Source organism: Propithecus coquereli, unplaced genomic scaffold, assembly GCF_000956105.1.
Source record: "Propithecus coquereli isolate 6110/MARCELLA unplaced genomic scaffold, Pcoq_1.0 Scaffold57, whole genome shotgun sequence".
NCBI lineage: Eukaryota > Metazoa > Chordata > Mammalia > Primates > Indriidae > Propithecus > Propithecus coquereli.
In genome coordinates, this window is record NW_012151618.1 from 6,309,905 (window position 1) to 6,335,047 (window position 25,143).

At 47.6% G+C, this 25,143-nt stretch overlaps 1 protein-coding gene across 1 annotated transcript in view; it reads left to right on the plus strand.

Annotated features, from left to right (window-relative positions):
• The window catches only part of CGNL1 (cingulin-like 1), a 159,957-nt gene that overhangs the window by 129,769 nt on the left and 5,045 nt on the right, over window positions 1–25,143 (plus strand). Inside the window, exons 11-16 of the mRNA XM_012658027.1 lie at window positions 4,732–4,884; window positions 5,777–5,947; window positions 9,433–9,594; window positions 12,519–12,608; window positions 23,725–23,808; window positions 24,495–24,619. Of these exons, the coding sequence (XP_012513481.1) occupies window positions 4,732–4,884; window positions 5,777–5,947; window positions 9,433–9,594; window positions 12,519–12,608; window positions 23,725–23,808; window positions 24,495–24,619 (785 nt within the window). The remainder of the gene's footprint in view (window positions 1–4,731; window positions 4,885–5,776; window positions 5,948–9,432; window positions 9,595–12,518; window positions 12,609–23,724; window positions 23,809–24,494; window positions 24,620–25,143) is intronic.

Here is a 25,143-nt window from a genome sequence, read left to right on the forward strand (position 1 = left end):
AGGGATGCTGCCAAAAATCCTACAAAGCGCAGGACAGCCCCACAACAGAGGATCATCTGGCCACGGATGTCAGGAGTGCCAGGGTTGAGAAACCTTGACATTAAAGAGCTTGACAGCTTTCCAAAGATAAAATATGAATTGTGTGAAAGGCTGGCAGGATCGGTCCCGAGGCAGTGCGGAGGCGGCTTTCCGGCAGAAGCCAATTTCCCTTCTCCTCTGGGCAAATGCACCCCGTAGAGCACAGTCCTTCAAGGTGGCTGTGAGAAGGGGCAGGAGGAAGTCGTTCCTTGAAACTGGATAACTATCTCTATTCAAAATCAGTAAGTTCTTAGAAAATTAGATTTTCCCATTTGAAGCTTAGAAAGATTATTTGAAGTACATTCTGAAGAAAAGCCTGGACTGAAGTTCTAAATTGACTTTGCACAGTGACCCCAGTGTCATCCAGGTGTGTCCTTCCTGCTGTTGGCTCTCAGGTTCTAAAGAACCAGTACCCAAGCACCCCCCAGGTGAGTTTCTGAGGAGGTAAAAAGCCAGGAAGGTTGTTGAAGTTTCCTTAGGGACCCACTTGGAGGAGGGTAGGTGGGGGAAGGCACATTGCGAGCACTGAGCTGAGTTAGGATGCAGATCTGTAAATGTCTCAGTGCAGCTTCCCTTAAAGGTACAGGGCTTCGTCTCCTCAGGGTGTATTGAACAGAAGGGGGTCACACAGGTCAGCCACAACTCAGGGACTCTCATCCCCAAATCAGAGAGGCCTACGCCTTCTCCCTGGCTTTGGAAGGAAATTGTTTTTGTTTATAGTAAAGTCCTGATTTGTTCTAGTTCTGTGTCTGACTGCCTTCCCTTAGATTTTTTTTTTCTTTCTTTGTTTTTCTTTCTTTAACTCTAGATCTTTGTTACAAAATCTTGCTGGGTTGATTTGGTGCAGATGGCAGTTTCCCCATGTTGTTATTTAAGGCTTGGGGTGGCTACTGTTACCTAACCCAGCTGCCAAAGCGTCGGGTTTAAATCTGTGAGCTGGTGGGGGGCAGAAAGAGAGGAAAGACATTGGTACACTGCAGGGACAGACATCTGCACCTTCGTGTCACGTCCACACCAAACACAGGGCGCAGCTATGAGAGTCTCTCAGAACTTTTCTTTTGGTCAAAAAGAACTTTTCGCACAGATGGAAGTAGTTTCCCGGCAGGGAATCTGCAGCTCATGGGTAATTCAGCATATAGAACAGATGATGGCCTCAAGGCCAAAAGATCTTAATGGAATCCCCACCCACCCCGCCTCCCGATCTCTAGCCTTGCTTTTGGAAAGGCTCCCGGACGGGTTACTTTTGTTGAGCCTGTTTTCCCAATGGTGTGGAGAAGGGGAGCATGCCTCATGGGGTGGGTGGCCGTGCTAGCCACCGGCAGTGCAGTTTCACCATCTTTACCTGAATTATCTGGTCTCAAAGGGAGTGCCAGGAAAAGTACACCATCACTCTGCAATACTGTGCCTTCTCTAAAACCGGGAACCAGAGAGTCAGCTCCTTTTGTCTGGTCTCTTTCTGCATGCCTGTCGACCTTGAAGCTGGCAACCCACAGGGAACTTAGCCCTGGAGGAAGAGGAAAAAGTAACTGGTATTTTTCTCACACAAACATTATATGTTTCAAAATCTTTGTGCCTGTAGCAATCTGTTGCCTCTTCCTGTAGGATAAATATATTTCTTTACATAGTAGCTGAAGGCCATGGTGAACTTACATCTGATTTACTGTGACTCAGTCAAAAAGTGGCCGAGGGTCACGAAGGCACCAGCCTTGGTGTGCTGACCCCAGACTTGGTTCAGGACCTTGCTGCCGTCCGTGCCTACTTGAACTGTGTTCAGGGCAAAGACACCTCTGATTGCGTTTACAAGTGCCTTGTGCAGATGGGGAGGTGAAGAAGTCTTTTCTGGAGAAGCCACAGTTCTTTCCTTCAGGGAGGGATACTGGTACACATTCTCCATGTCTTCACCTCCCACCCTATTGGACTTTGCGTATGGAGACAACAAAGGAAAAAGCCCCAATGTTTCCACCGTTGCAGCCCATAGACATGGTGTGGCAAGGGCTCTGAGAAGACCAACTTCCTTTTGGTCAAGCTACTCATTCCTTGAGAACCGGTAGGCTCACGTGTACCTCGGTGATTGTTAATATGGGCTAACTGGGGCCTTATTTAGTCATATAGTAAAAGGCTCTTCATCCATCGACAGGATGACTCACTATACATCCACCAACGTTGTGTCTGGGATTCTCTGACCTGATACGTTTTCTCCAAATTTCTGTCCCATTATTGGTCAGTGGGCTCGTATTGCTGGTCTTGGACATATGGTCACTGTAGTAGCTACAGAGCATTTCACTCCGAACATGGTTCACGTGAAGGGTTAAAAAAAAATGCAAAGTTGCCAAGTTAGCTTCTTTTCATGTGAAATTGGGACATGTTTTCTCAGCAGTGACTTATTGAAACATATTTCTTGAATAACTGCAGAGGCAGAATATTATTTTAAACAATGTTCAAAACTTAGGATATATTGGAATTATCTGGGGAACTTTCAAACGCAAGTTTGTGGGCCCCATGCTAAGAAAAATTGTGACTCCATCAGAAAGAGCTAGAATCTATAATACATTTTAAGTAATGGGCACCCCACCCTCGCATGGTGATTCTGATATAAGAAGTCTTCAGATCACTTTAGGGAATAGGTAAAACCACTAAGTTTTTAACATATACCTAATAGCGAATATACCCAGATAGATAGAAAATCTATTCCTTGCCTTTACAGATCTTACTACCCTGCGATAGAGGCAAGATACAAGAATATTTTGTAATAATTTAGCAAAATTCTCCTTCTAGACAATGCATGTTTGGGGGGTGGGGTGTGTTGGCAGGCCCTGGGTGCAGAGTGGTGAGTCCGTGGTGTCTCTGGTGGCATAGGAGGGGAGGAGCGGGCAGCCCTGCCTGAGCAGAGTGAAGCAGAAATGCACGAGCAGTATGTAGGTTGAATGGAGTTGAGGCTAGCTTGGCTGTGGGCCCGGAGCTTTTGGGGTTGGGGTCCCAGAGGAGGAGAAAGAGAACAGGGGCATCTGTAGAGGCAGGAGGCTGAGTTGGATCCTGAAGGTTCTGCAGGAAGCCATTGCTGGCCCTTTGTTGTTTTCACAAATTTACGTTTTTGAGATGCACATTCTGAATTTTCTCTCATATAAGAGAACCATTCCTTGCCAGTGCCATAACTCTTTCTTCTTACCCTTTTCCCCCAATGCCACTAAATAAACCATAAACAGAAGCCCCAGGGTTCGCCTCTGCATCTGGTGCATGCCCAGCTGTGGCTGTGGTGGGGCCCCTGCCTGCTAATTGCCCTCACGCTGAACTCCTGATTACCTTCCTTTTGCCACCTTTTCCCCAAGAGCTTTTGTCGACCTTGGTTCCCTACAGCAATTAACTCCAGCAGCCTGGCTGTGTTGGCTGCTTCTCAAAGCGCTGCCAGCCCGGTGGAGCCCAGGGGCCAGAAGGCTACCACGGGTGGTTTCTTGGCCTCACGTCATGTGGTTGGCAGCCCAGAGCTGTTCCATGCTCTGCAAACCAGGAGAGCCCAGAGTGATTTGGAGTGTTTTCAGGATCCTGAGTTACTGCATGTGACAGCTGCTTGTGAATGTTAAGCACTGTACAAATACAAACCATTGTTCCCACACAGCTTCGGTGGGGACCAAGGCCTGTAGGCCCTCGGTAGTTCAAGTAGTAACTCACACTCAGCCCTTGGCACCTGCTGGCATTTTCCAGGTGATCCAATCTCTGTTTGGGTCATGTTGCTCTCTTCTGAGCTGTGCCCCTTCCTGTTAGCCCCACACTGATGGCCTAACACTTGGTCATTTAAAGAAGCCACTATAACCTTCCTGAGATCTTTTAGGATTTTGTTTTGGAATTGCATGTTGTTTATATAAAGGACGTAAGTCAGTGTGACTGTTTGAGATGAGAGCCTCAGAGGAACCAGGGAGAACATTGTACCCAACATGGGTTGTATTTTATTATATAATAGGCATTTGGTGCTAGTATTTGGTGCTGAGTCACTAAAGACCACCCTTATGTACTTTTTCTCACTAGTGTCTCTTCCATTTAACACCTTGTGTCCATTCAGTTCATCCACCTGTGGGTTTCCAAATTCCTTTTTGTCTATGTTCGCGTCCAACTCACAGATGCTGTTGGTTGCAACATTGCAACTCCCTCTCCCAAGTGAGCCTCTGTCCTGTGGGACAGTGTTTTCTTTCCTTATGGGTGCATTTTTAGATATTCTAATTGTGAGAACCGTCTCCACAGCAGAGTAGATTCTAGAATATTAGTTGCAATGCTGATATCACAGGATATAAATTGCCAAGTAGGTTTAGGTTGGTCTAATGTATAACTTTACCTCAATTTTCAAGCACGAACATTCAGATTTTCAGCCCCATCCTGAATTCACCCCACCAGCAGCCTTGCCCACGTGTCTCTGTAATACATCCTCTGTCCCCTCCTGCCTGTGGATGTTTTTGGTTATGTGAACTTTCCTTTGCAGTCCCTGAATTTCAGAACCAGCAATGTCCTTGTGTCTCTGTCACAGCTTCATTTTGATCTTTTTCCTTATCACGGCTGTGACAGGTCTGATTGCTCTGTGTTGTGGCCAGGAAATCCCCTGTGCCCCCCGTCCCTGTGGCTACCCGGCAGGTAGGTGACTGCACTGTCCTCTCCCTGCCCTTGCAGAGGAACCTGATGCGGACCACCCAGGAGCAGAAGCAGCTGTCGGAGAAGCTGAAAGAGGAGACTGAGCAGAAGGAGCAGCTGAGAAGGCTGAAGACCGAGATGGAGAGCGAGCGGTGGCACCTTGACAAGACCATCGAGAAACTGCAGAAGGAGGTGAGGAAGCCGGAGGAGGAGGGGAAGGTGCAGGACCTGGCCCCCTTGAGGGTTGGGTGAAAACCAGGGAAGCCGCACTTAGGTCCAAGCACAAGCGTGTCAGGGATTTGCAAACCCCTTGAAGCAGCTCTTTAGACTTGATGAGAATCCCAGACAGAGAGAATCTGGTCTAGAAAAAGCAAATGCCTCTGGAATCTGGGCACTGTAATCACCTCCTAACAATTAGCAGAAGTCCAGTGCCTAAGTGCAGACTTAACTGGGTCCCCTGACTCAGAATCTACGTCTCCGTGTGGAGTCTCTGTGCGTTCGCCTCAATTTATTGTCCAGGAGTGTGGAAGGCAGTTTCAAAGCCCAGTCACTGCTGTTCCTCTGCTCTTCTCTGCCCAAACTACCCAGAAGGGGAGAGGCACAGGGCCAGTGGGCTCCCTGTATTTTGGGAGCTGACATGAGTGGCTCATTTTCTGACACCTATTATGGGTCAGGCGCTTTGCTAGCTCCTTTTGTTTCTCCCTAGAATTCAGTCTGTATCTGTGTATTGCTTTAGTTCTGACAACAACCCTGTGAAGTACATATGATTTATTTCCAATGAGGACAATGCTGAGGCTCAGAGAGGTGAAGGACGTGCCCTAGTCGTATACCGGCGAGTAGCACAGCAGGGACATCACCGCAGGTGATGCTCCAGAGGATATGCCTGCTCACTCCTCCGTGCTGCTTCCAAGTCAGAGGAGACCAAACCTGCCCAGCCCAGGACCAGGTGCCTGGCAGTCTTTGAGGGGCTGTGGAGGACGGAGGAGAGGAGCTGCGTTCCATGTTGAAATGGGACCCAAACCCAGCTCCCTGGTCTCGGATAGGGCATGGCAGGGTGGGCTCACATCTCTGTCACTTCTTCCAGATGGCCGACATTGTCGAAGCCTCCCGCACGTCCACACTGGAGCTGCAGAACCAGCTGGATGAGTACAAGGAGAAAAATCGCAGGGAGCTCGCAGAAATGCAAAGGCAGTTGAAGGAGAAAACCCTAGAGGCAGAAAAGTCCCGACTGACAGCCGTGAAAATGCAGGAGGAGGTAATGCCCGGCCAGATAAGTCCCTCCTCTGTCCTTCATTCACAGTGTCCTTCCAGCCGGCTTGGAAGCTCTTCTGGAAGGGACTTGAGGGTGTTTGTAAGACAGCTTTTGTGTGTGATCCTTTCATTTTAACCCTCAGGAGGGTCACCCGGGCAAATGACATTCTAAGACACAAAGGACCCACCGACTCTAAGGTGAAATGGACACAATTTTATCTTGACTATTTTCTTTATCAAAAATTTTCTGCCTAAAAAAGTTTAGCAGCCATTTATGGAGCAGCAGTGATGTGCCCGGTGGCATCCAAGTGATTTATCTGCTTTCATGTTTTAATTTAATCCTAGAACAAGGATTATAGGAACCGACTGTTTTGTTTTTTTTTTTTTTTGCCATTTATTTTTGAAAATACAGACTTTTATTAGAGTGGGAGTGGTGGATAAGAGTTTCAGAACAATAATAGAGACTAAAAGAAATCCTCAGGAATTTATGAGGACTGAAATTATTAAAACATATTCTTGGTTTTATATTTAAGAATAATAGAGCAAAGAAACCCAAATGTTAGCTGCCTTTAGTCGTGACCTCTAAAGAACTGAGAAAAATAAAGGGACTGTTTTTGATTGTTTTAATGAAAAGCTGGAGCCTCTAAAATGCAAGTACAGTGTACGGTGATTTCGGGCTACGCCTCTGGCCAGCCGGTGATTTTGAATGCTATCCCAGTTTTCTGAACGTCTGTTTCTACCTCTTTAAAAACACACAAAACATCAGTGACTTTAATTAAACAAGGTAACCTGTGAGACTGTGTCACAGAGGGTCTGTACATCCTGGACACTTAATAAATGTCAGGTTCCCTTTCTTTAATTTTAAGGCTTATTTTTTTCGTGTACAGTGCCAAGAGCACTAAGATTCCAAAGGAAAACAAGTTTTTCTTTAGAAAACAAACTTTTAATTTCTTTGATGATCAAAGAAAAGTCGCCCATGAGTCAGTGCTGAAACTGTGTAAAAGAACAATGGATATTTATTACAGACGTCTAGAACACTTCTGAAAGGACCCAGATAACAGACCCCCTCTGGCTCAGGCTCATAGGATACAGGGCTCCAAGTAAGAACTGGAATTAGCACGCTAAGTTACAGTTCTCTTTGGCATTAAGAAAAATCACGTTCATTTCTACAGCAGAGACAAAATCTGAAAATAATTCAGATATTTGCCAGAACACCAACAAACACCTGTTCTGTTTTGATTTCCAAAGGTCACTGTCACACTGACCCCCGCAGAATACTTCCCGCTGCTTTTTGTATCATGGTTTTTATGCTGGAATCTTTGGGTTGGAAGGAAACTTAGAGATCCTCTAGTTAGATAAGGAAACTGAGGCCCATAGTGATTTGTGAAGACCAGATGGAGACCAGTATTTTTTTAAAAGACCAATAATTCAAAAAAAGGATTCCGTACAATGAAAATATAACCCTTCCTAGATTTTCTCACTGGTATAGCCCTGTGAGATGCTGTTTCCATTTGAACAACAGACTTGTACACCTCATCATGCTGACAGGAAACTACAGAGATCCCACCCTTAATTCAGATGCTGAAGTCATGGAGCTGTTTAAAACCAAAGTGAATTGACAAGCCAAGTTCACTCTGGATCCTTAAAAAACTCAAGCTCAACTCTTCACTGCCCCCTCAGCCTGTGTTTTGGTTGAGCTGAGTTAAAGCTCTCAGTAAAAAAAAAAAAAAAAAAAAAAAAAGCTACAGGGGTCCATTATAAGTGCTATGGCATTTTTACCTATTCTGCCTCTGATGAAGATAATCTTTAGAGAATTGAGACGTCGAGGTCATCATTGTTCAGTTTATTTTCTAAATCCTACATAGCAAAGGGTGGTTTTAACTACTTGGAAAGTAGCAGTAGTAGGTTCAAAAGTTGTTTGCTTACTTTTGAATCAGGATAGGTCGTTCTCGGACACTGTACTAGTTATTCTCTTCTGCACGTCCTTGCCGAGTACTCTCGGTGTGGCAGAGCCCTTGCTAGGGGTGGGGAGGGACCTCCTGGGCATCGAAGGTGGGACTATACTGAGCAGCGGGGAGAGACGCGTTAGGTGTTGGGAAGGATGCCAAGAAGAAAATGCGGGCTGTCCATTTGCCTGTCATTCTTTCTGACTCTCAAACCCACTTTTTGAAAAATTTTGGAGTTTCATCTCATTCGATTCTCATACTAGCTTTAGGAGGTTGGTTTTGTAATTATCCCAATGTTGCAAATGAGGAAACTGAGTCACGGAGAGAGTTAATGCTCTGGAGTATAGCGCATCTTCTGTATTCAGAGGATGCCCCATCATCCTCTTTCCACGGGATGGTTTTCACTCCATGATTTCATGAACGGTTTCTCCCACGGTGACTACCCAAACCAGACGAGATGTCACCTTCAAGGCAAGGCTGTTTTCATAGAAATGTCAGGTGTTCCCGGCAGCCTCCAAGAGAAAAACACATGCCTGAAGTTTCCCATTGGTCTTCCTTAAACTAGCCTCCTGTGTTGGGGCTTCCCCAACTCTTCTGTGACAAACACCCCAAAAGGGTGGTATTCTGTAGTGGAGTTTGCCACGCACTTTCTTATACTCTCTGAAGGAAATAAACCACCAGTATATTCTATTCCTAAGACTGCTGGACCATCTGCAGGAGGGTTAGGGTGTTAGGAACAAAACAGACAGCCTTGGGCTTCACCTGATCAGTCCACACAGGTGTTTCAGGAGTACTGAGGTGGCTAGTCTCCCTGGGGAGATTCCAGAGGGCTTGAAAACACTGGCTGGCCCTTGTGAATCCAGTGGTTTTGTCCTGTTTACTTTCTTCAAAGCTGTTAGTTCAGTGCCCCCTTGTGGATGAAATAAAAAAAACACTGTAAATTTTGCTAGCTGTGGTTCTACAAAACAGTGGTTTTCCCCTAATGGGCATATTTATATTGTTAGATTTTGTGCCTGTAAGTTGCTTTGGGGTCATTAATTTAGGTTTTTCCTTTTTTTAAGTTTTTTTTATTCCGTAACTTTAAACCTTTCGAGGTGATGCTGATACAGGTGGGAAGCATGTATCTGGTTGAGTGGCTTTCCAGTGTTTTTGGCATGACCTGTAGTAAGAATTCCATGTTGCATTGCAACCCAGGAATATATACATCCACACAAACATATGAATATCTAGTACAAAAGATTCATAAAACAATATTCGCTCATACTCCAATATTTTTCTGTTCTATTTAATCAAAAAATGGTGGTCAACGTGTATTAAATAGGATTTATAACCTATGGGTTGCTACCTATAGCTGGAAAATCCACTCTTTTTACAGAAAAAAAAGGCACAGAAGGAGGTGGGACTTGCCCAAGGTTTTCTGATGTCTCGTATAGTAGGGGTCCACTAGGTCTTCTCTTCTTTAGGGTCAGCCTGTGTACTGCCTGTGGAGGTCCTGTGCTCCTAATGTACCCCAGAAAACCACCCCAACTCTGTCTCATCCTAGATGCGTCTGATGGAAGAAGAGTTACGGGACTACCAGCGAGCGCAGGATGAAGCGCTCACGAAAAGGCAGCTCCTGGAGCAGACGCTGAAGGACCTGGAGTACGAGCTGGAGGCCAAGACTCACCTCAAAGATGACCGCGGCAGACTAGTCAAGCAGATGGAGGTCTGTAGGCCGCGCGGTGTGAGCCGGGAGCCAGTGGAGAGCGAGTCTGGGGCACCAGGGAGGCAGCCTCTCTGCTCATACCTCAGCCTTCCGGCATCCTGGGTTTTTATTCTCTCCAACAGCCAAGTGTTAGGTGATTTCTTGATTTGAGGAAGAAGCAGGTAGTTCCTAGACTCATAGGACGTCGGAGCTGGAAGGAGTGATGGACATAATGTTGTCTAATGTCCTCATTGTCATGAAGAGGAAATGGAACAGAGTCCCAGAGAGGTTAGGATTTTGCATAAGGGCACAGATAGTTCCTTTTCTGTTTGTTCTTTGGGGGCAGTGCTTCCAACAAGACTGTTGCATGTCCAGAGAGGGGCAGAGATGTGCCTTGGGCCCAAACCACCTGCCTCCTAGCAGTCATTAGCCCTCATGTGCCACACCACATACTGCATTCCTGTTTCCTGTTTCTGGTCCATTTTCCCTTGCGGGTTATCTGGCTTTGCCAGAGCTGGCAGCAAACTGCGGCTCTCTTCGTTGTTGTGTACACAGTATATACATGGACCAAGACAGTGTATCGGAAGGGGCTCAATGCTCTCACCGGATGGGGGTGATTTGTTCACAAGCTGAAAACACAACATACTAGAAAAACGTAAATGAAGTAATAGAATCTAAGTACGAACAATCCACTGAGAATGACAGGAAGAACCTTAAAATGTGTCCATTTGAACTTCTAAAAAGAACAATTCTCAAGAACAAAACTAACCCCAAACCGGAAATGAAAACACACACACACACACACACACACACACACACACACACACCCCACCACCACCACCACCACCCCCCCCCACCCCGTGGAATTTAGAGACAGATAGAGACACTGAAAAATAAGCCTTTGGCTTTTGGGAGAAGTTAAAATTGTCAAGGTTTTGATAAAAGACAGACAGTGCTCAAGGCCAGGGAGAGATGGCTGAATTCAAAATCAATGGAATTCCTGTTTCAACTTTGCAAATAAACAGAAATAACTTTTTAAAACCTCGAGGGGACTTAGTAGCAGTTTATATCTAGGGAGTGTTGTTTCAGTCATTGAAGATTTTATTAGATGGGCCTCTTTTAGAGATGAGAATAACCTGATTACGGTTTTATTACTCTTTTGCAAGATTGCTGTATATTTTGCTAATGTCCTTGTTCTGATCTCTTTAGGGGAGGTAATTTTAAGGCAAGCCAAGGTCAGCCTAGTTAACTACAAACTGACGATTCTGGGGCCTGAACAGCCTGGTTAAAAACAAGCTAAAGCTGCTTCAGGCAAATGGGCTCTGGCCTGGACCCCCCGAACGCTCCTGCTGGGTTCTGTGTGTACAGGTTTTGGGCAGGAGGAGAGCCCTGTGAAGAGTTGCTATTAGCTGAAGATTGGGTTGTCAGGTCATCTCCCTCTAGAATATCCTGACCAAAAAAACAACATTTCCGTTGGCTGACTTAAGGTCTAGAAGCAGTAGCCTAGCTAAGCTTTATTTGCACCTCTGCAATATTTTAGATATTCCTCCATTAATTACAAAATGAATAGCTCTCAAGGGCCAGCCACCTGAGGGGTGTTTCCTCCCCTGAGAGGCAGCTGGCAGGACTGCCTTGCTGTGACTAATGTCTAGCCTGTTCCTTCCCTCACACTTAAATTAATTCTCAGGACTTAAGAGGTCTCCCAAGGATGGACATTTTCTGTAAAATCAGAAACTCAGGGGGCTGTTGTAGGTAAACGCAGCTCTTGCAGTGATTTCCAACTACAGTAAAATTGGCCTTGGAGGAATTGGGGACCACCAAACAAATAGGAGGCTCCAGTGCAGGACCCGGCTCTGTTCAAAGTTGGTCTTTGGGATGTTTGGCTCCTGGGAGAGAGCTTGTCAGCATCCCTGTAGATTTCGATCACTACCGGGGGGCAATTCACAGACATGCAGTCATTCACACGAGTTCTGTGCATTTTATTTTTGGTGCTCACAGAGGCATCCATTGCTTGTCAATCAACTTTGGCAATTGCACAGACGACATTTATATACAAATGCTGCAAGGTCATGTTTAAAACTCAGAATGCCAATTGCTTTTTTAGCATTAGTGGCTCTGAGTTTACCCAGACATATGACAAATTGGCTGGTGACAGGAGAAATACATGCACAAACCCCACGACTCTCCAGTTCTATGTGGGGTGGTTTGTGTGAGAAGCCTTTTTCCATATACTAGACTACTTTAAAATACTTTTAACACTTAATTATGTTACATTAGGAGCCATCGAGGAAGACACAAATCATTATTCTTAGGTAATGATGAGTTTAGCAGAATTGGTCAGCCTGTCTTTGTGTAAATCCAGTGCAGATTTGGGAGTACACAGTGCGAAGTGCATGGTGTTTGCTGCAAAAGAGAGGCAAGTGCAAAAGGCTGCTGTAGCCTTTACTCCTGCAAGGCTCTTGGAAATCCTGAGCAGGAGGGAGGCCAAACAGTGTCCTGAGCGTGACGTATGTAGAGAAATGTTCCTTGGTTGGTATCTCAGCTCTCACATTGTCTTTTATTTGTTTCATTCTTAAATTTTTTTCTACGTTGTCTTTTAACAGGCTTAGGTGGATCTGTTTGAAGTTACTGATTCATAGAAAGAAAAAAGACTTGAAGGAAACATGCTAAAATATCCTTAGTGTTTGTGTTAGGGTTTGGGGTAATATTTTTTCTTCTTTTATGTGTTTTAGACACACATGGTTATATTCTACATTGCAAAAGTAATAAAACACACAGTTTTTAAAATATCTGCTTTGCGCAGTGTAAGAAATAGATCATTTTTCCAAACCCTGATGATACTCAGCTCTCATTTGTCCTTGGGGTTTTCCTTCCACAGGGCTCTCCTTGCCCCTAATCCGGCTCGGTGCAAGTTAAACAGGCTGTGTTTGTGACCTTTTTCCTAGGACAAGGTGTCTCAACTGGAGATGGAGCTGGAAGAAGAAAGAAACAACTCGGATTTGCTGTCTGAGAGGATCTCCAGGAGCAGGGAGCAGGTACTGTCCTATAGCTGAGCCATGAGTGGATTGTCCTGTGTGGAAAGGAGGCATGAGAGGTGAAACCTGAGGATTCAGTGAGGGCAGGGAGGGAAAGTTCGTGCACTGCAGAAATGGGTGGGAGATTGGTTAGTCTTCACCATAATGGGTCATAGGAGAGAGGTATAATAAATAACATAAAGCAGAAACTGGAAGTTTCCGGAGTGGTTGTGAATAACCATCTGTTAGCCATGATAGGCAAAGTGCTTTCAGAGCTGAGGCTCAAGAATCATTAGTTCAACAAGAAATTGTGTCAAATTTGGTTAGCTGGCACTACGTTCGGTGGACACAAAGTAAACTCTCGGACACAGCCTTTTCCTTGAAGAGCTTTACAAGCTATTGAGCAATACATATGCTAATGTATTGCATGATACATTAGCTCCACATACCTGTGGAGCATTCACAATATGGTAAAATTACCCTCCAGATGAGTGCTTTTTGCAGTTTTGAAAGGAGTTTCACTGCTATTTGATCTTTGAGGTGCCACCATGAGGCAGTCGGGGAGAGTTCTCGTTCTCCCATTGTAGACGTTAGACCAAATTTCCCAAGCTACGTGCTTCAGCATCCCAAGGTTTTTGGATTTTGTTTCCATTTTTTAATTAAGTGAAGGTTCCGAGTGGCTATGTGACTGACGTGCTGGGAGTGGCAAGGGTAGAGGAGAGTGGTCATGTTGCTGGAAAGTGGTGGCACTGTTAATTAATTTCTGTGTCCCTAGTGCATGCCCAAACCACCTGACAGATAAAATACGGAAACATCTGGGGACAAGGATTCAGAGCACTCGGTGGCAGTTTTGAAGAGAATTCATTTGTATTCTCTAATCTCAGGCTTTCATTGACACAATACCTGTGGATACATGCGGGAACTTCTGAGAGGGTGTGCTTCCAATGACAGCTTACTCAGCTGTATGTCTAGGGCCTTAACATGGTACCAGAGGAGCTGTACCTTGACATTTAAAAAGTCCTTCACATCTTCCTTGACTAAGTTGGCACTTTCCTAATTAAAAACTGAAAACAAAACCTAAAATCCTTGGAATGACGCTCAGTATAGATTAGGAAATTATCTTATGAAGGGTTAAAATGTAAAATCTAAAATACAAGTAATTTGGGCAAAATCTTCCCTATCCACGAGGGAACTTTCCTCTGGTTTCTGTTCTTCTTACTCACTAAGGTATGTTTCCCTCTGCTCAGGGTGACCCAGAACTAGAAATCCCAGTGCACAGGAATCACACCATATGAGCTGGCAGCCCCCGCCCAAAGTTGAATGTGAATCACTGGCGTCCTTTCCATATCTCGTGTATCCTGTTGACAGTCTTCTTTGCAAACAAGTGTGATCCTCATGCTGCTGTGCTCCCGAGAGTGAAGGAAATTGCAACCCCAGGCTCTATCCGCCTTCCCCGCTGAGTGTGGGTTCTGTCTGCATGTTCCGGGCCTGTGCTAATAGCATTCCTCTGGAGGGGTGGCGGCCCGTCAGGCCTGAGCTGCAGCGGTTTAGAAAGGGACCTTCATGGAAACCAAAAGCCCAGATGGAGCACTCAACCTTGACATTTGGGCCACCCCCCACTCCCCCAAGTCCTTACTGAAGTGTGTGTTTTCTGAGTTCTCTGACCGGAATAAAAGCTGTTTTGTTATGAGTTCCTGCCAGCTTGGCTAAGTAGCTGCATTACCACAGGACGTTTCAGGACCTGCTAAGCATTCACAATGACAGAATAAGCGACCGTGGATTTGTTTTGCCAGCGTTTCTTGTGACTTATGCAGAAAGGAATGGTGGGAAAGTATGTTATCCTATCAATAACCAGGCAGTTAAAACAGACTTTCAGTCCCATGTTTCACACCAAAAACAAAACTCAGACACACTGAACCAGAACACGCTGGCCTCCCTTGGCTCGGCCGATGGCCCAGCGCTGAGAACTGATCACTTAGATAGCTGGTCCCACAATCGTTCGGGGCCCTTCTTTTTCCTCTCAACTGAGCACTTGGATCATGGGGAATAGAAGTGCCGCCTGTGATGTGGTCAAGCTTGAAAATGTTTCCACTGAGCCAAGAACTTGAAGTAAGTTTAGGGAGGAAGTTAAGGGAACTCACATGATCTGCTGGAACGAGCACTGGGCTGGGAGTCCCAGTCCTGGCTCCTGCACCAGCCCCATGGAGCTCAGGGAAGGTCCCAGCCTTTCTGAGCTCAGTCTCTAAAATCTGCCAAAATGAGGCTATTGCTCCAGGGGTTTCCTGAAGGCTATTCTAAACTCTAACACTGAAATGCTATGAGAAGGATTTCAACCAACAGTGTCTGATTCAGCCTTTCATTTCTTCTAGTCTCTCCCTGTATCTCAGTTATATGCCCGAAAGGATGAGTCCCACAGATGTCTACAGCCTCTTCCCTTATTAATTCTTTTTCCCTCTTCTGTTTTCTTACTTTTCACTGCATGATCTGGCATAGAGAAGGTAAAGCCTGGTGTTTGCTGTAAGTGGAGAAATTAAGCATCATGTTTAAATGGATGTAGGAATTGGTAAAAAAAATGAAACAAAAACCCTAAGATACTCCAGATCACAAAGTTCTGTAAAAAAAAAAAAAAATCAAATAACATAAAAATTTAAAAAGTAAAAATAAAAATTTAAAAAAGAAGAACAAAATCCCTGAGATAAAACGATGTCTCCTGATTGAGTTCTGAGAGCTTTTCCTCTGGCCTCTGCTGCCTCCTGGTTTGTAAGGGAGGTCAAAGAATTGGGTTGACCCAATACCTGCCTCCCTGGGAAGCATTTAATTCTCATTCAACGTTGGGGTTGATGCAAGACTTTTATTTACTGCCTCTTAAAGTGAAAGCTCCACGGAGAGGACCTTGGGTGTAGACACATGGGCCCTGATCCTGAAGCCATTTCATCCACTTAGGACCACGTGCCTGCTGCTTTCCTGCCAGAATCAGAGTGAGAAAATTCCAGGCTTAAGACCCTTATTCCTCTCCCCCTCAAATGCTGACCTTATGACACCTCCTGAACAAGAATGTCCCCTAAAGAACAGGAAATAGTGACTGTCATCTCAAACCCAGTTAATAGCACTGGCCCCAGATCCCTAGCAGGCTGCTACTAAGCACTGAAAAGGGAAGGCAGGGAGAATTTTATTTTTTGGATCTTGGTCTCTCTAAATTAAAAATTTAAATTTATAGCTCTCTCCATAAATTCAGAATTGTCACAAGCTCCTCTTCTGAATCTTTGCTTCCTTCAAATATCTCCCATTCTTTTTCCTAGTCTTAGAGATAGGGCTTACGTGAACGAGGCAGGAAAAAGGTTTTCCAGCAATATTAGCAGATGGCCAACCCCTCCCACAGATTCTTAGATCTGGAGAGGACCTCAGAGTTCAACTCTTCAGACTTCTGGGAATGGATGGGAGACTTAAGGCCCAGAGCCACCTGGTGATTTAGCTGCGGCGCTGGCCTTAGGTTCCCAAGACAGTGCTCTATCTACCAGTGCTTGCAAAATGTAACGAATACGTACTGTGTGCGTGGCATCGCAATAGCTACAAAATGATCAAAGTGGTCCCTGTCCTTGAGGTGCCATGGTTTGTTTGGGGAGATGGGCCAGACCTTAAAAATGGGTAACTAACAACAAAAGTTATCAGATACTAAAGGCCAAGCGAAGGATTTGAGCAACGCATGAGGGAAAGCCCATCACATTAATAGCAAGGGTGGGAGAGTTTCTAGGGGAAGGTGGACCTGGAGTCCGCTTTGAAAAATGATTAGATTTGGACAAGACACGAGGAGGGGGAATGGAAGCCTGGATAGAAGGAATGTTGTGAACAGAGCCTGGGAGGCAGGAATATATACAGCATTTCGAGGAGCAGTGAATGAACGAGTGTGGCTCAGTGGGGTTTCCGGTTTCCACAAGGGAACAACAAAAGGAGGTGGGTTTGCAGGGGCAGATTGAGAGTTTTGAATGGCCCAATCCTGAAGGCAATGGGGAGCCATCGAAGGATGTTGAGCAGAACGGGAAGCACACACAGTGTTCTAGAAGACGAAGGTGGCAGCGGTAAGGACTGGAGAAGGCGAGACTGGGAGGAGGCTTCCATGGGGCTGTCCCAGGGCCAGGGGACAGGAAAGGCAGCGTGAGACAAAGCATTCTGTGCTTCCCACGCCTCCGGTTTTTCTTTCCCTTTCTCATGTATACATTCGACACTCACTAAATGCTAACCACACTATTCATAAGTTCCCAGCCTTTCTAAGGCCTTTTTCCCCCATCCATACTCAGGAATAGTTTTATTCAGGGAATCCTAATAGAGAGGAAAGTTTTTCAGACCTCTGGGATGCTTGGCCTTGGGTACCAGATCTGGCCAATCTGAAGGAGAAGGGATGGGTTTGGATTTATAAAAGAAGAGAAAGTGATACCTTCTTTTATAAAACAGAGGTGAGGAGTATTTGTTTTCTCACCCAAATGTAGTTTCACCGTATACAGAATGGTTTCTGATTGACTTCTAAATTGAAGAAAAATTCAGTTAAACAGTGGATATTTTACTGGCTTTTGGTCTGTTTAAATCCAGAGAAGTCCCTTTTCCTCTCCTTCTATTTATGGCAACTGCCATCCTTACCAGGGATTTCCTAGATGCTAGGTGCTGTGCCGTGCGCCTGACATGCTTGTGTGTTGTTGTCAGATGAAGTGATTTCCTAGGGTCACACGGCTTGTGAGAGGTGGAGCCGCAATCTGACCCCAGAGCCTCCTGCCTCCATCAGGCTATGTAAGGGTCTTAAGCCCACCCCTCCAAGGACATCTGGGCCTCTCCTCCCAAGTTAAAAATGGTGTCATGTTGTTTCTTAGAATGGGTGAGGATTTAAGTTCACCTGATCCTTTCCTGGCTCCCCATCAGTACAGAATTCAAACAGCCAAACAGAGGTCTGACGTGGTGTGTCTAAATGTGCCCGGCAGGCTGGTGTTCTGGCTCAGTGGGCACTGCTGTCCTTGCTGGTGGCTGGAAGCAAACAGTTAACAGCAGAGCCAGGCCTGACCGGAGAGGCGTTCTCTTGGCCAGGGAGGCCACGGTGGCCCAGCCTCTTGCAGAGATGATTCATCCGGCCCAGGCAGCTGGCAAGCTGGCAGGCAGCAGGAAAAATACCAAGTTGAGCTTTGGGTGGCTTCACAATCTTGCCAGGGGCTGAGCAAGGCTGCCTTGTTGCCTTGGCAACTGCAGGATAAATCCCAGTGATAAAGTTGCGGGCTCCTACAGTCACTTTTGGGAACCGCTCCTCAGTGGCCGGCTCACACCTGCTCCTCTGTCAGCATCAGGGGATGCGGCTGCCAATAAATGAGACGGTGCAAGCCAGCAAGCGAAAGATCAAAGGAGGGTTTCTTCTTTCTTTTCTTTATTTTAAATTAAAATGATCCTGATCTCAGGACTGCCTCCTCTTGTATTGGCTGCTCAAACACCCAGTGTGTACAGATGATTTATAATTTTCTTTTCTTGTGATTAAGTATCATTCTTAATGCCAGCCAGGAGGGTAGGCTTGCCAGCCTCTTTGCAGCCCAATGATAAACACAGGTGATGGGTGAAATATTGTTATTAGCCATCATAAATATCTCTGGCTTTTCATTAATCCAAAAGGCAGCTGCTTCTAATCCTGAGAGCTGGCTTGGGTCATGGGTGTCTCTGACATGAAACCCACTGGAATCCGATACTGTTATTTCCGATCAAAATGCCCAGGGCTTAGCATTCTTCCAATCCAGCTGTGATAAACTTTTGCCTTTAGCTCCTGTTCTGTTTTTAATTCGACTGGAAAGTTTTCGTTCAGGCCATTTAATATAGTTGAAGAATAAACAGCACATAAAGCACTAAGCTTATATAAAGAAATATTTTCCCAGCCTCAAGTTTACTTCTTTGGTCCAAAAAAGGAGGCTGGCCAAGCCAGGCCAGAGGCTTTTCTTTTCTTTTCTTTTTTTTTTTTTTCTTTTCTTGCCAGTGTGGGCTCCGGGTAAGAGGAATTTTATTGGGAATATTCCCAAGTCGGTGGGCCCAGTCTTAGGGATTACTGAATTGAACTCAGATAATGGCAGCACACATAGAATATTTCTGGGTTTATGATGAAACCTGGTCTTCTTGGGGCATTGTCCATAATGCCACGTAGTATTCCTTGTATAAGGCTCCGTGTGGTGGATTAATTTTAGAATTCAGTGTCAGGCTGCCCCTTTCAAAGTACTGAAGGAAGCCTATTATATCTGCCAAAAGCCTTGATTTCCAAAGACTCAAGAAAAATTGACTTCCTGGTTACAGTAACTGTTCAGTTTTATGGTTCCACATTTATGCCTTCCTGTTCTTCACTCTGATTTATTTTACACTTCCATTTTAATAGCCATGTTTTGAGGGGATGTGGGGTATAAGTAATTACTTTTTCTTCCTTTGGAGAGGCACCATGTGTCTGGGGCTCTCCAGGGAGGTCTCGAACCTGCAGGGGCCCCTGGGATGCTGCCATGTTGAGGGCTCCTCTGCACAGGGAGGTCTGTTTCCTGGTGGGATCCAGATTTTTCAGCTGATGGCACTGAGGGTGCAAGACTGTGGCTGGGGCCGGGCGCGGTGGCTCACGCCTGTAATCCTAGCTCTCTGGGAGGCCGAGGCGGACGGATTGTTTGAGCTCAGGAGTTCAAAACCAGCCTGAGCAAGAGCGAGACCCTGTCTCTACTAAAAATAGAAACAAATTAATCAGACAACTAAAAATATATAGAAAAAATTAGCTGGGCATGGTGGTGCATGTCTGTAGTCCCAGCTACTCGGGAGGCTGAGGCAGAAGGATTGCTTGAGCCCAGGAGTTTGAGGTTGCTGTGAGCTAGGATGACACCACGGTACTCTAGCCCGGGCAACACAGTGAGATTCTGTCTCAAAAAAAAAATGTGGCTGGTGGCTCCTTCTTTAAGTTGCGGGCTTTGTCCTGAAACCCCACCTGGGCGCAGTGCTGCATGACCCCTTGGCAGCCCTGGAGCCGCTCTCGACGTCTCTGCCTCACGCCATTGCAGATGCCTCCTCCTTTGGGCTCTGAAGCTCCTGCCTAACTCTCCCTCCTTGTAGGCTTTCCCCTTCCACGGACAGACTTAGGTGCTGCAGATTTACTGAGAGACAGTGGCGAGGTTTGGAAAAGCGCGTATGGTTTTCTAAGGAACCGGGGTGGAATCCCAAAGCTGCGCCCACTCACTCTGACTTGGGCACGTTTCTGAACGGGATCCCATCTGCCTCAGAGTTCCTGCTCAGTGCCTGGCTCCAGGAGGCTCTTGAGTCTTGGATGTCCCCACTGGGTCCCCAGGCTTGGAGTGCAGCTGTGACGAGAGGCTTCTCTGCCGGCCTTTTATTGTCTGGTATTTGTAGGCTTCATACTCCACAGCAACTAGATTTCTAAATTTCTCTCCATGTAAGTCTCCAGTTCCTCCTTATCCCTTCACTTTTGGGAAAATAATCTCCTTTCTCTCCTTTCCTGGCCTCCCTCCATCCCTCTGAGCTGCAGGAGCTTGCCTCACCCCCAGCCCTGGGGTGTCCCTTCTCCTCAGCTCAGGGAAAGAGGTCTCTCCCCACTCTCAGGCACCGGCATGGATCCCCGTGCCTGGTGGCCCTGCCCTCTGCCACACTCCCTTCCAAGGCTTCTCCTGTTGCCTGATGTCAGGGGTGGGGCCTCTCTCTTGCACATCCCTCGGCACCCTCTGCGGCCTTGTGACGCCTTCGCCTCCAGCCCCCCGAGCTCCACAGGTGGGCTCCCCTCTCTGCCGAATCTTCCAGAGCAAACTTGCTCTTGCCCAGCCCGGGTGCCTCCCCGCAGTCCTCCCTCTGCCTGACCATGCTGGGTCCTTGCCCTCCTTGGCTTTGGCATAGGTCAGCGTCCTGCTTTTCTCCCTGCCTCCCGACAGGGGCAGGGCTCCCCAGGGCATGGCCCTGGGTCCTCTTCCTTCTTCATCCATTTCTCCTTGGTGAGCTCCTCTGCCCTGTGGCTTCAGCTGGCCTCACGTTTAGGGCTCAGCTTAGTGTCCCTCTCCCTGGAAGCTTTTGCTGACCTTCCCAGTCTGGGCCGTAACCCAGTGTGGCCCACCCCGGCACACTGTCCCTCCCTGGTGTGGTGACGTTGGCCATATGTACAGTCTTGTTCATGTGTCCCCTGCTAGGAGGACACTGCTTGGGTCTCTTTGTCACAATATCTAGCATAGGACTGATGACATAGTCTGACCTTCACAAACACACTCACTCTCACCTTCACCAAGTGTGTTTTTCCAGGGGAAACCCCCAACAGCTGGAGAGACAGGGCGGCCACTCTGCCCAGGGGTGGAGGCAGGGGCCTCTGGCTTTCACACAGCACCCTGGAGTGTAGAGGAGGCACCAGAATGTGTCTTCCTGTGTCAGAGGCCAGCTCGAAGGCCCTCACAGGTGCCTCATTCAAGTCCCTTGCTCAGGGACAAGGAGCCTGCATCCCTGAGAGGAACACGGTCACGGGCGAGCGAATAGCGGAGCCAGCAAGAGGGGCCGGACTGCTGACGCTTGTCCGTATAATTGCTTCCCGTCATAGTGAGAGTAGTGGAAGTTTAACCGTGTCCTCAGCAAAGTGCTGGCCTCTGCCCCAGGGGTGTGAACAGGCTGGCTTCCCCGGGAGGCACGTCCCTGTCCCGTGGCCCTGCATTCTGATGACCTCCTTGCTTGGGCGGTGGTGGCTGGTCGGGAAGCCATGCTCAGAGCGGGGCTGTGAGTCCGCATTCGTTACCCTTGGACTTTGTGCTTATGTAACACTTACAGGAATCATTCGGTGCCCTCTTTGCAGCATGTGATTTGGGAGGGCTCGGCCGGCAGGGTAGCAGTGGCCGCGGGCAGAGTTCACGCGCTCTGCCTGCTCACCCTGCGCATGGCTGGCATTCTTCCCCCGCTCTGCGCAGGCATGCCCCGAGGAGACTGGCCTGCCCTCTGTGGCTTTTATGTCACAGCTGTGTTTGAACTCTAGGCCTGTTTGAACCCTTTTCACCTAGCTGCTCCAGAGATAGAGCAGGTGGAGTAGCGGGCAGTGAGCAGGCTGGGCCTGGGTTCTAGCACTGCTCCTGCCAGCGGCTTGTGCAACGCCCTAGGCTGCTATTTCCTCTGCTGAAAATTCTGAACCTGCATGACTCAGAAGCCTGCCAGGCAGAAATTCAAAAGTTCAAGCATTTTTTTGACCACACAGTAGCCCCTCACCTAGAGGCAGAGCTTCCTCCTGGCACTGGCGGCCCCGTATCTGGGCCCTGCCTGTCCCGCCAGCCTCATCATGCTGCGTGTCATTCCGTGCACACACCACAGCTGGGACCGCGGGAGCCGAGAAGCAAATGCAGGCTGGTCCCATGTGGTGGCGTCTCCCCTTACTATCCCGGGATCCCCGTTCTCGCTCTCCGGGGAGAACGGTGGAGAACAAGGATGCTCATACAGGTGGTGAAATTCAACTTGAGGCCAGGCTAGGAGAGCCTGTGTCAAATACTCCCCAGAACCCAGTTTCCAGGGACCCTGGAATTTGTTTTTCATCTTTAAGAAAGAAAAGGTGGTTTTATTTTACTGGCTTCCTTAATTCTTCTGGCTTCTTCAGGCCGCCCTCTGCTGGACAGTGCTGGCTCCTGCACAAGCCCACTGGGGCGGGGAAAAGGAGCCGCCTACAGTCAGGCGATGGGATTTCTTCCCCATGCTGCTTGCTAGGCTCCTGTCCCTAGCATAGAAGAAATCCTTAGTAATGCTTAGCCTTTGTCAGGTCAGCTGAGGCTGCCCAGTGTTCTTTTGGCTTCTGTTTCCGGCATAAGAAAGGGGAAATCTCCCCGTATCTGAGATATGCTCGCTGGGAAGCCTTTTCTGGAGTTTGAACTTATAATGCAGCAGTCAGAAGCTCAGGTGACTCCTAGCTCTTCTAGTCCTAGTTATGCAGATCTCAGGCAAGTTGGGTGACTTCCTCAACTGGGAAAGTCATCTGCTCCGGTATTAGCATTGAGCTCACGTGATTAACTTCTCTAAGCTTTTTTTTTTTTTTTTGAGGCAGAGTCTTGTTCCGTCGCCCAGGCTAGAGTGCAGTGATATCATCGTAGCTCACTGCAACCTCAAACTCCTGGACTCAAGCGATCCTCCTACCTCAGCCTCCTGGGTAGCTGGGACCACAGACATGCGACACGACGCCCACCTAATTTAGTAGAGATGGGGTCTCGCTCTTGCTCAGACTGGTTTCAAACTCCTGAGCTCAAGCGATCCTCCCGCCTCGGCCTCCCAGAGTGCTAGGATTATAGGCGTGAGCCACCGTGCCCAGCCAACTTCTCCAAGGCTTAATGTCCTCAGCAGAGATAATATTACCTACTTCTCAGGGTTGCTCGGGGATGCCATAGGTGTTTGTGGAGTCTAAGCACGTGTGTCAGTTTCCTAGAGCTGCTGTATCAAAGCACCACAAACTGAGTGTCTTCAAACTACTGAAATGTATTGTCTCATCCTTCTGGAGGCTAGAAATCTGAAATCGAAGTGCTGGCAGAGCCTTACTGCCTCTGACACCTGTAGGGGAATCCTTACGTGCCTCCTCCTGGCTTCTGGGGGTTTGCCGGCCATCTGCAATGTTCCTGGGCTCATAGACACACGCTAATCCTCCATCTTCACGGGGCGTTCTCTCTGTGTCTCTCGTCACGTAGTGATCTTCCCTCCGTATGTGTCTGTTTCTGCATCCAAATTTCCCCTTTTTTTTATAAGGACACCCGTCATAGTGGACTAGGGCCCATAATGGCCTCATTTTAACTTGATCACCTCTGTAAAGACCTATCTCCAAATAAGGTCACATCGGAGGTGTAGGGGTTAGGATGTCAGCATGTCTCTTTGCGGGGACACACAATTCAACCTATTAAGAGCAGGGTTAGCTATGTCTATTATTGTTATTTGTGTCACTATCTTTGCAATCATCCAGAAACCAAGAAAGAACTAAGAAGCAGGTCCTGCACCTGAGAACAGAGGGTACTACAGACCCTGTCTGGTGGCCCCCTTCATGAAGAGGAGTTGACTTGGTGGTCGGAATTCAGTTCCTGGGAACCATTTCGGTACAGAGGATATAGGAACAACCCCTCTAACCTCTGGGCTCTTGTTCTTCTTGCTACAGATGGAGCAGGTGAGGAATGAGCTGCTTCAGGAGAGAGCCGCGAGGCAAGACCTGGAGTGTGACAAGATTTCCTTGGAGCGACAGGTGAGGGCAGCCACCCTCGGGCCCCTCCCCACCCCTCAGCCCCCACCTGTGGCTTTGGACGAGAACCCCTTGGAGGTGCCTCCTTTACTCGGCTCCCCAAGAACTCTGGGGTGTAACTTACCTGAGAGGGAGAGGTGTTTCTAAGGCCTTTTCCAGAGAGGTTTCTCCCAGTCATATTAATTCTGCTCGGAAGTTTGGCAGCTGCAGGGAAGAGGAATTGCATGTGTTCTAGAACCTAAAGAAAGCTAAATTCTAATGTAAAGAGAATGAAAAAGAGTGGATAAGAAAGCTTAACTGGATCATCATCTCTTTTACATACTGTTCATGTCAGTTCTTCACTGGATATGATCAGGGAAGGAGCCTATTTCCCCTGTCCCCTATAAAAAGACAAGGCCAAAGCCATTTGAGGTTCTGGAATCTCAGGACATGCCAAAGATTTCATTCAGGCCTATGAGGGAATGCGATAGAATCTCTTCTTTTGGCCTGCTCGGACCTCAGTTCACGGGTTTCCCCTGGAAGTATTTCTGGGGTCCCCAGGCCCCCAGGCCATGCATCCCAGAGCGGACAGAGCCTTGTCACAGGCACCACCCAGACACCTGTCTCCACCCCGTGTTCTGTTCTGCACTGCTCTGCACAGAGAGCATGGCAGACAAACAGCTCCTCACAGTCTCCCTGTCTGATTCCAGAACAAGGACTTAAAGAGCCGCATTGTCCACCTGGAAGGTTCCTACAGATCCAGCAAAGAGGGGCTGGTGGTGCAGATGGAGGCCAGGATCGCGGAGCTAGAGGACCGTCTCGAGAGCGAGGAGAGGTGAGCCAGCCGTCTGTAGTGCAGAGGCCCTGGAGGGCGGTGGTAAACGTGCTTTCACATTTGGTATCTCTTCTCACCTTCATAAGCCTGTGAGGAAGGCACAGCAAACACAATCTTGCTGTTATTGGTTCCATTTTACAGATGAGAAAACTGAGACCCATCAAAATAAGTGACTTGAGCCTGGCTGAATACTGGACTCCCCTCCCACTCCTCAGTCCATAGCTTTTCCACTCGACCTGCTGCTCCTTTCCCAGCCCTTAAATAGGACAGGCTGCCTTGGAAGCCATTGAGTTTGAGCCAGATTAGGGCCCGGGGGCTGACTCTGCCTGGGGGCCAGGTGTATTTAAGCAGAGGCCAATTGGCTGCTGTTAGAGGAGGGGCAGGTCCCCCCACAGTGAGGAAGAGGGGTGTGGAGTCAGGTGACCACACTCCTTTCCAACACCCTGATTCTCTGCAGCTAACTCTGCGGGCCGGCACCAGGTTGAACTCGACCATCCTGGCCCCTCGCCTTCCTAGAAGGGGTG